Source organism: Labrus mixtus, chromosome 2, assembly GCF_963584025.1.
Source record: "Labrus mixtus chromosome 2, fLabMix1.1, whole genome shotgun sequence".
Lineage (NCBI taxonomy): Eukaryota > Metazoa > Chordata > Actinopteri > Labriformes > Labridae > Labrus > Labrus mixtus.
In genome coordinates this window covers 23,195,721-23,210,205 of record NC_083613.1, presented here as the reverse complement: position 1 = coordinate 23,210,205, position 14,485 = coordinate 23,195,721, and the positions used below count along the sequence as shown (strand labels likewise).

Genomic DNA, 14,485 nt, shown 5'->3' with positions numbered 1-14,485 from the left:
AGGATAACAGAATAAGTGGAGAATTTATTGGGGGGGAAAATCTTCAGTAATGTTGAAGCCATGGTAGCTTAATTTGAATTATGCCATTATTAGTGTAAAGCCACTGATCTATCTGAGTCAATATCCGAGCAGTTTCCACCTACAAATTGATGTTAATGATGCAAAACTATAAGCGTGTTCCTTGGTTGCTCTCAGTATAACCCCCTTTGGATAAAGCTGTCAGTTAATTGGCCAAAATTTTAATGTTTAATGGATGAGCTTGTGGCACAAGGATGATGTAACACTTACAAAGGATGAGTTTTGCCGAGGTAAGTCCAGCATTCACATGCCACTTTCACAGGCCTCACTAACTGAAAAATAAATACTTGGCAAATGAATATTTCCACTGATTGGCACTGATGCTGAAGTTCAAAGAGACTGAAGTTTGGCCAGCATGTGAGCTCTTCAAATAGCTCCCTAAAACTCTCCCTCACCCACCTTATCCTAACTCTCTCTCTCTCTAATCATCGGACATCTTTTGACACGCTATAAAATGAACACAAACGAGGCTCCACAAAGACAGATACGAAACTGCAGCGGATCTCATTTGTCCAAATTTGAGTGTGTGTGTGTGGATGGTTGAGTTATGACACACCCGCCATCTTGGAATCTGAAACTGTTACTATTAAACTGACAGCAGCAGCTCGCAAAGGGTGTCGAGTTGGTGGGAAAAAATATTGTTTCCAAGTGAGCAAATTGGCCCAACGCATCCTCCCTGTGAGGCTACAGTACCTGTGGGCGTAGTCTGACAACACGGTGCGACCCTATTTAGTGACTGATAGATGTATTCTGTTTATAAAAAAGAATAAAGAACTACAAAATAGAGTAGCCTCAATTTAGAGAAGATGGTGCATGCAGCATCAAGTCGATTCCCACACTTGTTTTGCATGTAGACGGATCACCAAAAATGATAATCTAACAGACTTTAAAAAGGGAATGACTGTGGGATCCAGGAAGGCAGAAACGAGCTCTGGGCACACTGTCTCAAAGAAACAAAACACAAGGAACCTTATCAATGCGTTCCCCCTGTGAGAGGAAGTCTTTGGGTTGATAGATGTGTGAGATTATAGGAGCTATAAGATGTACTACAGGTCAACAGTATGGCAGGTGAAAACATAATACTACCATAAAACCAATTGCTCATTTTGGAACAGACAAGGCATCACAATAATGACTGTATGTAGTATACGATCAGACAGACTCAGAGGAGCTGGACTATTCCAAAATGAGACACAGATTATGATTGGACTAAAGAATTCCTGCTTCCAACTGCTCCACCATGATGGCTTAGTTATTGTCTTGCATCACCCCTGTAGTTTATTTTTATGACATTTTATTTTTATGAAATTTTAGCTCAAAAAAGTGCTCAGCTTCTGCAACAACCGTTCAGCAATTTGCATGAAGTTTGACATAATAATATTTCAGTTTCATGTTTCATCATCATCTAATCACTTTCATGATTGATCAGTCACTCTAAAGACAATGGAGATTAAAAATCCAGAGACAACGGGCTACATGCAAGATTACAATGAATTACTCCTTTTCCATCCCAAACTGCAAAACTATCAAACTATACTGTAGGCCAGTCCGTGGTAGAATGCCAACATTACAATTGCAGACATTAATGGTAGCTAAAGTTAGCATTCTACCAATAAGCAATCGAATATGTTGTTTCATCTATGAACATGGCATAATGTCAGAACAGATTATCACTTCGCATTGTCTCTTTAGTTCGTGATTTATTAAATGGTAAATGGGCTTGAGCTTGTACAGCGCGTTTCTAGTCTTCTAACTACTCAAAGCACTTTGAGTCGAGCTGGGGATCAAACCCTTGACCTTCCGGTTAAGAGACGACAACTCTACCAACTGAGCCACAGCCTCCCCCTTAAGAAGTGGTAAATACAATCATTTGTAAGATGCCCTATCTTTAAACATTTCTAAGATGAGCATTTTAGTTTTACACCCTGAGTTTGACATCAGAATAAAATGGCCACTGTGTGAATATTGCCAATGTAGCAGCTTATAATGAACAGAACAGCTGTCTGAACTTCACCTCTAAGCATTGTCTAGTTCAAGCTTTTTACATCAACAAACTGAATAATGTTCTGATAAACTTAGTCCGAGTTGTGGACTGCATGAAATTTCAATAAATGTTTGCTTTGGAATTAATATTGACTATGCAATATTTTTTAAACAATGATTTCTAAATGACAATTCTGTCCACAGTCATTTATTTCTGCCCGTGGGGGAGTTTGGGAAAAGATTCAGTCATTGTCATAAACAGAGAGCAGGTAGGTATTCATAGTGAATACATAAGTAAATCCCCTTTTGCCGGCATGTAGCTCAGAGCCTACCTGTGCTGAGAAGCAGAAGGACCTTCATGGAGAGGAACTCGTCGTAGGTTAGCTGCAGTCGGACAAACTCCTGGCTCACCTGCCTCATGCCCAGACACAGGTCGTACATGGCCGACTGCTGCATGCGCTCCCTGAGGACAGATAAAGGAGGAACATTTTAAACGTCTCTTATTAAAAAAATAAAATAAAATCTTCATCTTCTATAATTCTTCTATCTCATGCATATACTTATTTCTTTATTTGCTTACCCAGCCAATCTGACTTTATATTACAGCTGAGTCACTCATTCACTTTCTATCACCATTCCTATCACACTAGTTCAGTCCAGTGAAACTACATTTCCACACAGTGCAGAGAGCATCCTGCAAGTCTGGGCTGAGAGCAGAATACCAAATCCCTCCAGATTGCAGAGTGTGTACAGTATCCCAGCGCAGATGCACCACTATAGCAGACTGGACCTTATATATAAAGTACAGTAACCCCAGTCAGTGTAAAAACGCTCTTAAGAAGGACTTTTTCCAGCATACTTTTGTTGACAGAAAGCGCACGCATCTTAACACATGTCAGCTTCTCGGTCATGTGCATGATTACTGAACAGTTTTACTTGCACATATTGTAAATTGTCTCTGATTATAGTGAGCCTGATGCTCCCGTTTGGCCCCTCCCGATTTCTTTCAAACACATTTTATCACCAGAATAATCTCGGTTACATCACAGAATTCACAAAAACAGGAAAGAAACATTAGAAAGGATCAAGCATGAGCCAATCAGAAATGTGTTCTGCAGATGCCACAGATTCACAGGGAATCTCTGGCTTCTGATGGCGATTTTCTCTGCTATAAATCACCATCACATCGAGACTACAGTAATTAAATGCAAGTGCTGTGGCTTGACATGAAAGAGGCTGCAGTTTTTATCCCCAATACAGTGGATTTGCATCATTACACAGGCGGTGAGGGAGGAGATTTCGCTCTGATAACAACTACACTGAGTATTTTGGGAAGGGGACGGATTAGAAATAAGTGCATAATGTTCCCATTAAAGCACAAGATAGAATAATACTTTACGGTATATGGCTGTGTCTGTCGGCCTAAATAACTGATAAAGTGTGACAGCGTCTGGGAGAGGAGCAGACCTGTCTCCCCTCTGAGCAGCAGCGTGTATGTGAGCAGTTTTGCAAAGTGCAGCAGAGCATCATTTGAAACAACTTTGGGCTGGAGTTTCTAAAGTCTCCACACGTTTTCTCTCCCTCCACACTCGCACTCTCTTCCTGAAATCAATTTTTGCTGAATCACTGCCCAAAATGAGCTGCTGGTTTTTGGGGAGGAAGGATTGAGAAAAAAAAAAACTGGCAGCCTGGCATGTCTCTCCTTTCCTCCCGCTCCCTGACTTTTCCTCGTCTCTCTATGTCTCTGTCTCCCTCTGACTCTGTTTCTCTTTCTTGAACTCGCTGCTTTTTTTCTGTTTCTATGGTAAAATATTCAGGATGAGCTAAGGCTAAAGGGAAGTTCAGGCCCACCTTTTTGCTGCAAGAAGAAATTTGTTAAAGAAACTATGTCCAGAGCAATACCTAAAATAATCAGAAGTGATCCTTTATATAGTCTTCAAGCCTCTGTGTGGGTGGGCCAGTGTGTTTGATTGACAGCTGAGCTGGCAGAACAGTGAAACTTTTTAAATCATCTGGATCCAGTGAAGACCAATCACAAACCAAGGACAGACCGCATTTTGTAACATATTGATAATTAAGGTACAGGCATCATATGAACTGACATTTATGGGTCAAATCCTATTGTGTTACAGCTGACAAGCTAATTCAATATTTACCCTAAAAACTGACATTAAAAGTGCTCTTCCCAATGGCTTTTACTGTTTTTGTATCTGTAAGCCAGTGATAGAGTGCCAGCACACTCCTGTGGGTGACTGTTACTAAATTTAATATAAACCCCCCCCCCAAAAAACTGTATTTGCTCTATGAAAATAGTTAACAATCTATCCAACACAACATTAAGGGAAATTTCTTTTTTTACCTCTTGCATGAATTTATCATGCATCAAATACTAAATGAACTCTGTCTTTAATGTAAAGTGCACATTTGTTTTGCAGTATTTATTCTCAATCAGTGACCGTTTATGCTCTAATAGCAGGGAGAGTGGATACTGTTCAATAAATGCCTGAATGCCCTATAGGTTTAGAAGTAGCAATGGGAACAAGTGTACAGTGTCAAACCCTAAAAGACTGATAGGACTTAGTAAAGTGCTTGAACATTTTTTTCCTTATTCTTAACAGAATTATTGATAAAGTAAACAACTATAGACTTCTGAATAGGCAGGTAAAATACCTTGATCTGATAAAACATGCCAAGAAAGACAAAGACAGGAAGACAGTGGCATCAAGGCTGCCTTTACAGAGCAGCAAGCATGTCACCAAATCCAAGTCATCACCATCTCCAGCCAGTCTACGTGTCCTCTGCTCTGTCAGGCTGAATACCAGCCTCATCTGATAGTAAATGCATCTTAGGCAGCAGCAGCAGCCTACTGTACAGTATCTACATTCTTTGAATACATGACATATTCGTTTAAAGGAAAACAACAAAATTAGATTTGCTTGAAAACCAATATTCATTTCACAAAAAAGAATAACATCATTCGTAATAAAATGTTTGATCCACTTTTCATTAAGTAAAAGATCCGATCATTCCCTTGTGTGGTTAAACTACTACAACTGTACTCAGCTGTCTGTGATGCAACTCAGGCTCACAGAGTCGGACGTTGTGTTGCACAATGACATGCGTCGCTGCTTTTGTTTGTTTATTTATTTATTTAAATAGAACAAACCGACCTACTGACACAGACTTACATAAGCTAATAGTTGCCGCTTTGAAACCTGTCCCTGATTGAACCTGCTCCTCTGCAGCACGATGCCAACAGTGGTTCCTGTTTAATGTTCAATTCATCACCTGCCATGCTCCACACTTCAAACTAAAAAGGCCGGCATCCTCCTCCTTTCCTCTTTCGCTCCTTTTCAAACATATTAGCACAGATGAAGTGGGCCATTGACTTGCTTGTTATGCTTTGATTGTCCATGCCTGAAGCAATTAGGGAACAAAAAAAACAAACACATTTTCCCTGTAAAGTGTTAGAAATCAAGGGAAAGATTATGACCTTGTATTAGTTACCTTTGGCCTTAAAGCAACATCACAGCCAAACAAAAATCTAATTGTAGCCTTCAAATAAATAGTTTTCAGGTATGTTAATGGAATCCTTAAAATAGTACAGCAGGAGAATACACTCCTTACTCTCCAAATTCCACTGGCAAATAGATGTTTATGCATAAATTTGCATGTGATGAGTTGCTGAAAATAGCAGATGCTACCAAGCACTAATAGTCAAAGCCTGACTGTTCAACCAATTATTGTATCCACTAATTATATTCTTTGGAAAAACAAACTACTCCCTCTCACATTTGTAATACATTATGTATTTGTGTTGGGAATCCCAGAGGACATCAGACAACACCACATTTATTTTTAAGACTGTATTTACACTAATACAAATGAAAAGGAATGCTTGAAGAAACAGGCAGAACTTATATGTGTTTAACGACTAGATGCCAGGACGAAGAGAATTCAATAACATCAGTTTTATGTGTGTGGTGTACTGCAGATTGGAAAGCGTAGACCTACTCGTTGAAGATGAGGTCAGGGGCAAAGTAGAGCATCTGTCCGTTGGTGTGTTTGTAGGAGCGCCAGCTGAGGCAGAAGGAGGACAGACACATCCATGAGTACTGGATCAGGGTGATTTGGTCCTCAATCGGCAGGCCCCGGAAACCTAACACACACAAAACACACACACACATACACACAGACAGATGCAGTGTTAATGTGGCAGGCATTGATAAAAAGCATTTTGAGTTGAGCACCAACTTCAGAGGCGTGTGTGTACCTGTTTGTTTGTTCATGTGTCTACAAACTTACTGTGTATCTTTGCTACTGTGTGCTTTTCTGTGCCAATATTTGTGTAGGCATGATAACCACTGAGAGGTAGTCACCCATTTTTGTTTCATGCAAATCCCGAAGGGGCCTCCAGTTATTGGCTTGTTGTCTATTGAGCTCCAAAAATAGAGCCGAATAGGAAATATGCCAAAATCTCAATCAAACTCTAGCCAGAAACTCCTCCTCATGCAAAATAGAGGCCAACTGAGGACACGCAAGTCGCTTATCAAGGTTTAGGGACTTTGTTGGTTAATATGCAAGATACAATCACATAGAAAAAAATTGTGGAATAGGTGTATCAAATGTTATACAGTTAATAAAGAGCACACAGGGCTGGCTCATAATTGATTCAATGATTGATCAAATGTGAACCTAGTATAGAGTTTAATTTCTATGTTTGATGTTGGCGGGGGAATTTAGAGGTAAAGAGGTATCAATAAAGATGTTACTAATAAGGTAGCGCCAAAAAAAGTCTGACTTTCTTAAGAAGGTATTGTTGGCACCGACAACAATATTACATTTTCGCTGCATGTCAACCCTCCACATCCAAAGAGAATCCGAATGCATGCAGTGGCATATCTGAAAGTCGAAGGTACTCATTTTGACCCTTCTGTCTGGCTCCCCTTCTATTTATATGTCCGGATATGGCAAGCAGACACCATGGACGTATCAAATATTTGCAATACAGCAAATTAAACAGCCTCAAAGAGCTACCTGTGAGGCATCTTTCAAAATGTCTCCTCCCGACGGGCATTTAAGGGGAACTTGTTTATCCCTTTTCAAACATTTTATTCCTTCCTGTGCTGTGGTTTAGAGGTAAAATATTAATGAGATAGACATTAGATCTTGTGTTTAACTCAACATCTTACGACGGTAATGTAAATGAGTTCTGTTTGGGAGTCTTAATCTTGATTCAATGGAATGGTATAATAGGATTCCCTGTTTAATCCTGTTGAGGCTTTACATGACAATTTCCTGACCTAATATTTTAAATTAAAATCAAGCACTCCTGAATAATCTAACAGTGTTGTATTTCTTAAATGTAGAGATCAAAAGTGAAGATGTAGACAAGTGATCTTCATTAATTTCCAAAATAATGACAGTATCACCCCCCCCCCCCCCCCCCCCCCCCCCCCCTCTTCCCTCTTATTTATTATTATTATGATATTTTTACTCTTGGCATTTTTGTAATCATCCATGAATAAAATTGACTTCATTTATTTGTATGCTTACAAGATATGACTGTAAAAATGTAAAATGGCTCAAATGCACTTGTTAAATACATTGTGTTGAGCTAAAAATATAAAATTTAAAAACAATTTCTACTCATACCTATTAACCCTGTGCAGCATTTTTTATTGACTGGAAATCTGACCAGCAGAATGACTAAAACATACTACAACCATATCCATCAAATGCAACCTTTAAATAATTTACACAATTCTTGTTTGCACATATCTGTGAGGTAGCAGTCTCAACCACTTTCCTATATAGTCTTAAACAACTAACATAAATAGCATTTAGGGGCTCTAATGGTCACCAACCTGGAAGTACTTTGGCCCACTTCACCATGCGTACCATCTGCTTTCCGGCCAGGCGGTTGAGGCTGGACAGCAGGTGGTCGGTGGTGTCAGGCTGCGTGTTGTCATAGCCTGAATACACCTCTTCAGGCTCAATCAGCTCCAACACACTGCAGATGGAGGGCGGCAGAAAAGGTGTGACCACACCGGGCCCATGGGGTACCAGGGCATTGGCAGCGCTTGCGTTCAGCTCCTTCTCTGAGGAAAGGTAACCGCCTCCAACACCACTTGTGGCAGTTTGGCCATCCTTAGAGCCCTGCAGGTCTTCGTTGACTCCCTTCAGCTTCCCTAACTTCTTGGACTTTCGTGCTGTGGGGAACACAACGGTCCTCATTAACACATAGTTGATGGTGGAGTTTCTAACATTCACAATCTGAGGTTATAATTGCAGTTTGACACATATGGCACAGTGTCGTTTAAATTAATTGAAATATGTATTCATAGTATAAAATACAGTAGGTATATATGGGTGCAAAAATACATTTGTGATAACAATTCTAACTGTAAATGTCAATTTTAGAAGGAAGAAAAAAATGACAGCAATAAGGCATGCTGTTATTTCACCAGTTCTTTTTTAAAAGAACGTGCTAGCCTTGTATCTGAAGAAAAAGAAAGCCCCCAGGAAGCTTCACTGTGACTCACAATGGTGGGGGGGTAGTGAATCAACAATTGGAAAGTGTCCTGTTAAAACCCAAGCAAATATTAATTAAATATTCCCCTTTCTGTTTAATTAACAGAGACAGAGAGCTATCAGGGATGATAAGCACATGAATAAATAAAAGCATATAGGCTAAATGCAAAATACTGTGCATCCATACAGCTCATTAAGTGAAACCTCTCAGATTGCTCGGGAAATCAGTACCAGGGCATGCTGTGACACTCACACATAGACACATTGTACATTAAAATTCACACCCTCTGTGCAGTAAGGCTGTTTCCTTGAGGTAAATGAAATGATTAGCCAGTTCTGCTGCTGCTGCACTGCTTCATTAAAATTATTCTGGTTTATCTGACTGCTACTAATGATTTAGCATTTCATTAACAAGCTAACATGTCACCATGTGCTTTAAGGCCTCTCTACAGGGTCTGCTGAAAAGGTCTGAATTAACTAATGTTAGTTGCTGCTTCACTTACACAATTTGCCAAAAAAGTGTTCAATGTGTCCTCAATCACTACATGGATGAAAAATAGGATGAACCTTTCCTTTCCCAGTCTCTGTGTTTTTAGACAAATTTTATATTTGTATCGCTTTAGATGCCTGGGATATACTGCTTCAGCACGATTCCACAGTGAGTTTTGCTTCTTGCTTGCTAACATGCTAAAGGAAGCTAAGTGGCTAATATGTCTGTTTATCGCTACTGTGTACTAGATTTGTTTCAGTATTTTTTTTAGCAGTTCTTGCATAGTAGAGTTAAAGTTTTCACAGCTCGCTGGTCATGCTCTCTGTTGGCTGCTAAGTTCTGCTTCTAAAAAACTGCTTGTATCAGCATCGCTCTAAGCTATTTTGTGATTCACCAAATGTAGCTAGCTAGCCTATCCTCCAAGGGAACAATGTTCCACCCCTCAATAGTGTCATAATTTGACAAACTGAGGAGATCACTATAAAAGTTTCATGTTCTCAATTGTGTTTTTAATATGCAGAAATCACCAACCTACAATGGTATAGCCCACAGGTAGGCCTACACCACTCGAGTTTGCAGGTAAGCAGGTTTTCTTGACTTTAAATAATGATCTCCACAAGACTGAGATATTTTTACATCATTCAAACATTTTTTAATACAGATTTTGTTTCAACATCATTCCTTTTCAATATTAAAACTACACCGACATATCGTACCAATTTCTTAAAATGTTAGTGAACACAGGACCCTGGGAACCGAAATGACCTATTTGGTTTAAGTTTGTTGTGCTGAGGCTATCTTTCCACAGTGGTGGTACTGGTGATTTTGTGAAAAGCACTTGGCAGAATAAGTTTTAATTACTTTACATGGGTTGTTAGATACTAGTGTACTTTCTCAACTGGAATATATTTACATAACAGTTGTTTTTTTCACCAGCTAACACATCATTTTATTTACTCTATTGTTTCCCCATAACCTTGGTTAACATTATTTTTCCCCCGCACAAAACTTGGCATTTAGCAAGCACTATACGAAAACATTTTCCTTTTTCAATTTTGACTTTCACAATCGGACAACTTTCTATTCTTAACAGAATTTAGGCTATTAAGGCTTTGCTCCCATTAAACAGATTACATTGCTGCTCATAAACATACAGCCACACTCATTGGCAACTTTAAGCTTTTATTTATGACTCATGGTCATCTGCGGTTTTTCAACAGTACAACACATTTTACTAGACTGAGATGTTTACTCAGAGCCATGTTTTCTTCTTGTGTTATAATCAGGTTTCTGATCATCTGCTTCTAAATTGACCTGGCAGCATGATTCAGATTCACACATGCTGGATTATTGGTTTTAAATGCATTTCACATCAGTTGTTGTCAGTGAATTGTCCCCACGGTACACTTATTGCTTTGAGACTCTATATCTAATGTGGTATTCTTTATTTTTTTGGCATCACTCTCCGGTTGTCTTTGGTCTGAGTTTGATGTGCATTTTCTAGGAATTGCAGTGTTACCCATGAGTGATTGAGTGACACAGGTTGGTCTATTTAAGATGTTGTGCGTAGCTGCTGCTGCACTCTTCCTTTAACCCTTTCTCTACACTTTACCAAACACCATTTCAACACCGCTCCTTCTCAAGCATTTCTTAAGCAAATTGATGTCACTCCCCAGCTGCCTTAATGTGTGAACACTGTGTATGCTTGTGAAGAGTGATGAACTCTGTTAACAGTCTGTATTCACTCCATTGGGTTCTTATAATGGTTCTTGTGATGGTCGGGTTATATATGTCTGTTGGGTATCGTGCACTTTGGGTTCTTTTCTGTTGAATTGTATTAAATTATTCTTAGTATTTTGCATCTGTTATGTTCTTACTGTTGTTAATGTTCTTCTGTGTTTGGTTTAATTTGCTTTGTTCTTGTTTTTGCTGTTTGTCAAAGCACTTTGTAACCCTGTGTTTTTAAAAGTTGCTATATAAATAAAGTTATTATTATTATTATTATTATCCATTTCACATACGTTTTGTTAACAGAAGTACAAACAAATCAAACAAGTCATAGAAAATAACTATTAATAAATTAACAGTGCAGAAAATGATTAATAATGTGCTTTCATGGAATTCAATATCCATTCATCCATTTTATAAAGGAGGTTTCATTTAATTCTAAGATATAATCTTTGTAAAGTCTTGTAAAGTCTAATATTCAAAGCACAGGGCTCTGAACTAAATATCGTCAAGAGAATTCTTGCCACAGATATTGTAGTACTTAGTTATGTTTGGCCTCATTGTGAGTACTTCATTTTAAGTGACTACACTCTAACAGTTATTTATACTGTATAGCTGTTGACACGAACCAAGCATTCTGACTGCCATCCTAGAAATAGCTCCAAATAAAAAAATACAGTAGTTCTTCCAATGTTAAGGACACTTTTATATTACATTATGCATACAATGTGTTTCTTGTCTGTAAACAAATGGATGGATTTGATTTCCTCATGTTTCAAAAAATGATTGTTTTGTTGATAAAGATTTATCAATAGCATCACTTTTCTGTAATGGGATTGATGATTCACCTGTAAAAGGGTGAAGCCACTGTTTCAGTTATGGGCCTTTGAACCCTTTTTTTATTCAGTAACTCAAAGGAAGTAGAATTTAACTTAGTTTGAAATGAAAGCTGACAATAACGATGTCTATACAGGTTACTGAGTTTTTAATTACAAGTAGCCTCACTTAAAAGTGGTACAGTTTGTAATATAAAGGCAGTACAGTATATAGTACAGACTATAAAGTAAAGCCAGGCTCAAACTGGTTGTTTTTAAAGGATTTCGATTTAACTGTTAAGTGCTGACTACAAACAAACACAAAATTCAAGTGCATGGATTTTTTTGGTTTCCTTGTTTAACTGTCAGCTGTCCACCTTCTCTCTGCAGACTTGTCTCTCTCTCATTGGCTATTGTGGTCCTGATTGGAAAGCAACAATCCCATCCATATTTTACATCTTACTGTAAATATCAAAGTAATCAAAATCGTCTTTTCAGCCCTGATGAGTTCGATAGCATCCCAGAATGATTGAGAATAGCTTGGTTAACCCTTCAAACGTCTAGTCGAGTCAAAAATCAATACTGAATGAGGTCCAGTTTTTTTCCCCTCAAATTGTCGTGAGGGATTACTCAGGCATTAATCCAAGACTCTATGAGTTTGGCCTAAATCCCGAACTCTGCCCATCGTTCCAAATGATCCACCAAGATTTTAATTATTTTATATTCACTGCTTTGACAACATCCTCTAATTACATCATTTAATAGATACAACTACTAAAATGTGTAATGACAGAAATTTGTGTAAGAATGTTAAATTGACTAATGTGACAGTTTTTATACATAAAAAATGTGAAAATGAGGTGATGATCATCAAGAAAGGAAAGGGGTTTCAGCACTATTCCATTATTGTTCATTAGGGTCTTCTCGCACTGCCACAGAAAAATCTCATTCCAAAATGCAAAAGCATAAAGCAGACAAGCCAGGTTACCTGTCTGTGTGTGTGTGTGTGTGTGTGTGTGTGTGTGTGTGTGTGTGTGTGTGTCATCTGTTTCTTTGGTCACCCTTGTTTACTTAAATGATTTGAAGGCATTTACAGTTACCTAATCTCGACTTTTCTAAACATTTGCATTCAAATGTACGGCATGCTATGTAAATTCAGATAACTTGAGGGGTATAAGACTGAAAATAATTTGTAATTTCAATAACTCTAGTCTGAAATCCTACAGTCTAAAGTATGCATTTAGCCTCATGTTTGCAACAGCGACCCTGAATCTGAATAAGCCACAGGCAATAAATGAATACATTACCACAGCGCTCACAACTACAGCGTCTTTCCTTAAAAAAAAAAACGCAACACTGTAACTTGTCTGCAGGCTCTGTCAGCTGACATTGTTTGGAGTACAGTAGAGCTACACCTTCTGTGGATGCATTATGCATATTGTGCCCAGATATAGCATATCCCCACACACATACACACAAACATCTTATGACTCAGCATCCTCGGGCCTCCTGTGGCTACAACAAGACCCACTTTTTCATCTCGATCGTTTCTTCTGAGCAGAGCGAGGCTGACTCAAATGTCACATCTGAGCTATGTGACAGGGCAAATCTGTAATGAGTTTGTGACTCCTCACCTCCAAGGTTCATCCCGGCCTGGAGACACTTCCGTACGCGGCACGCCGGACAGTTTTTCCTGCGGATCTTGTCGATGATGCAGTCGTTTCTTCCGGCACACAGGTAGTTGTGCTGACCTAAAGAAAGACAAGTTACAGAGTCAGTATGATAGTTAACCATATATGTGCAGTTTGGCGTAAAACAGTAGAACAATTTACACAAGGATGGAGCTTAGAGAAAAGGAAACTAAGCTTTTGCAGTACAGAATACATTTTGTTCTCTCTTGCCAACAAGAAGAGAAGTAAATATTTGATTTAACTGTAGAATATCTATCTCATTATCATGTAGGTCAACACAGGAAAAAAAACATGAAATGTGTGACATCTACATTTCATGATCATCTCATGAACCCGATTGAAAAAGAGATTTTTCCGCTCTCACATTCTACAACACATAACTAATGGTGTATTTTACAGTATGTGGCATGAGGGTATTAATATTTGCCAGAACCAGGACACTGGCTGCAGCTCGACTATTCCTGACAGTGATGCTAACATGGCGAGAATCCCTCCTGCCTCCTGCCTAGCCCTTAGCTAAACCCAATGATCTCCCATTTCAGAGCGCTTCCTTCCGCTCCACTAATTCTTCACTGTACAGCTCCTCTCCTCCTCCTCCTCCTCCACTCTCTCTCCGTCTTCTCTACGCCTGTGTCTCCATCCCTCCTTTTTCCCTTTTTCCACACGTCCGCCAGCCTCAGAGCGCCATACGCCCACACACAGGCGCACACGTACAGTCATTTACGCTCTCTCTCTCTCTCTCACACACACACACACACACACACACACACACACATACACAAATTCACACACACTCTCACATAGCCAAGGCTGCTCCACTTGGCTATTTGAAAAAAAAAACTGCAAATCTTGTATCTGCTTCACAAATTAATACACACACATGAAACTTACCACACAACCCAGATGGAGTGGTATAGAGCGGTTAACTGACCCCAGTGACCTCAGCACATGGCTTGGCTCCATAAAATTGTGCGTTCATGTCTGACTGTATATAAGGTTGTATGCATGTACATGTTTGCAGTTTCCTGCATCTTGTATCGTTTACTTTAGAGTTTTCTGGCTCACGCTTCAGCATGAAAAGCCTGTGCCTTGTTGACATGCCGTGTGCTCAAACATGTACATTCTGTGCATTGCCTTTGTTGCATCCTCAGTACATTATTTGTGTT

General features: G+C 39.1%; 1 protein-coding gene across 1 annotated transcript in view; it reads right to left on the bottom strand.

Moving 5' to 3' along the window:
- The window catches only part of nr3c2 (nuclear receptor subfamily 3, group C, member 2), an 80,421-nt gene that overhangs the window by 11,519 nt on the left and 54,417 nt on the right, over positions 1 to 14,485 (bottom strand). The window contains exons 4-7 of the mRNA XM_061057152.1: positions 13,263 to 13,379; positions 7,929 to 8,273; positions 6,076 to 6,220; positions 2,394 to 2,524 (exon numbers count right to left, since the gene is read on the bottom strand). Coding sequence (XP_060913135.1) covers positions 2,394 to 2,524; positions 6,076 to 6,220; positions 7,929 to 8,273; positions 13,263 to 13,379 — 738 coding nt within the window. The remainder of the gene's footprint in view (positions 1 to 2,393; positions 2,525 to 6,075; positions 6,221 to 7,928; positions 8,274 to 13,262; positions 13,380 to 14,485) is intronic.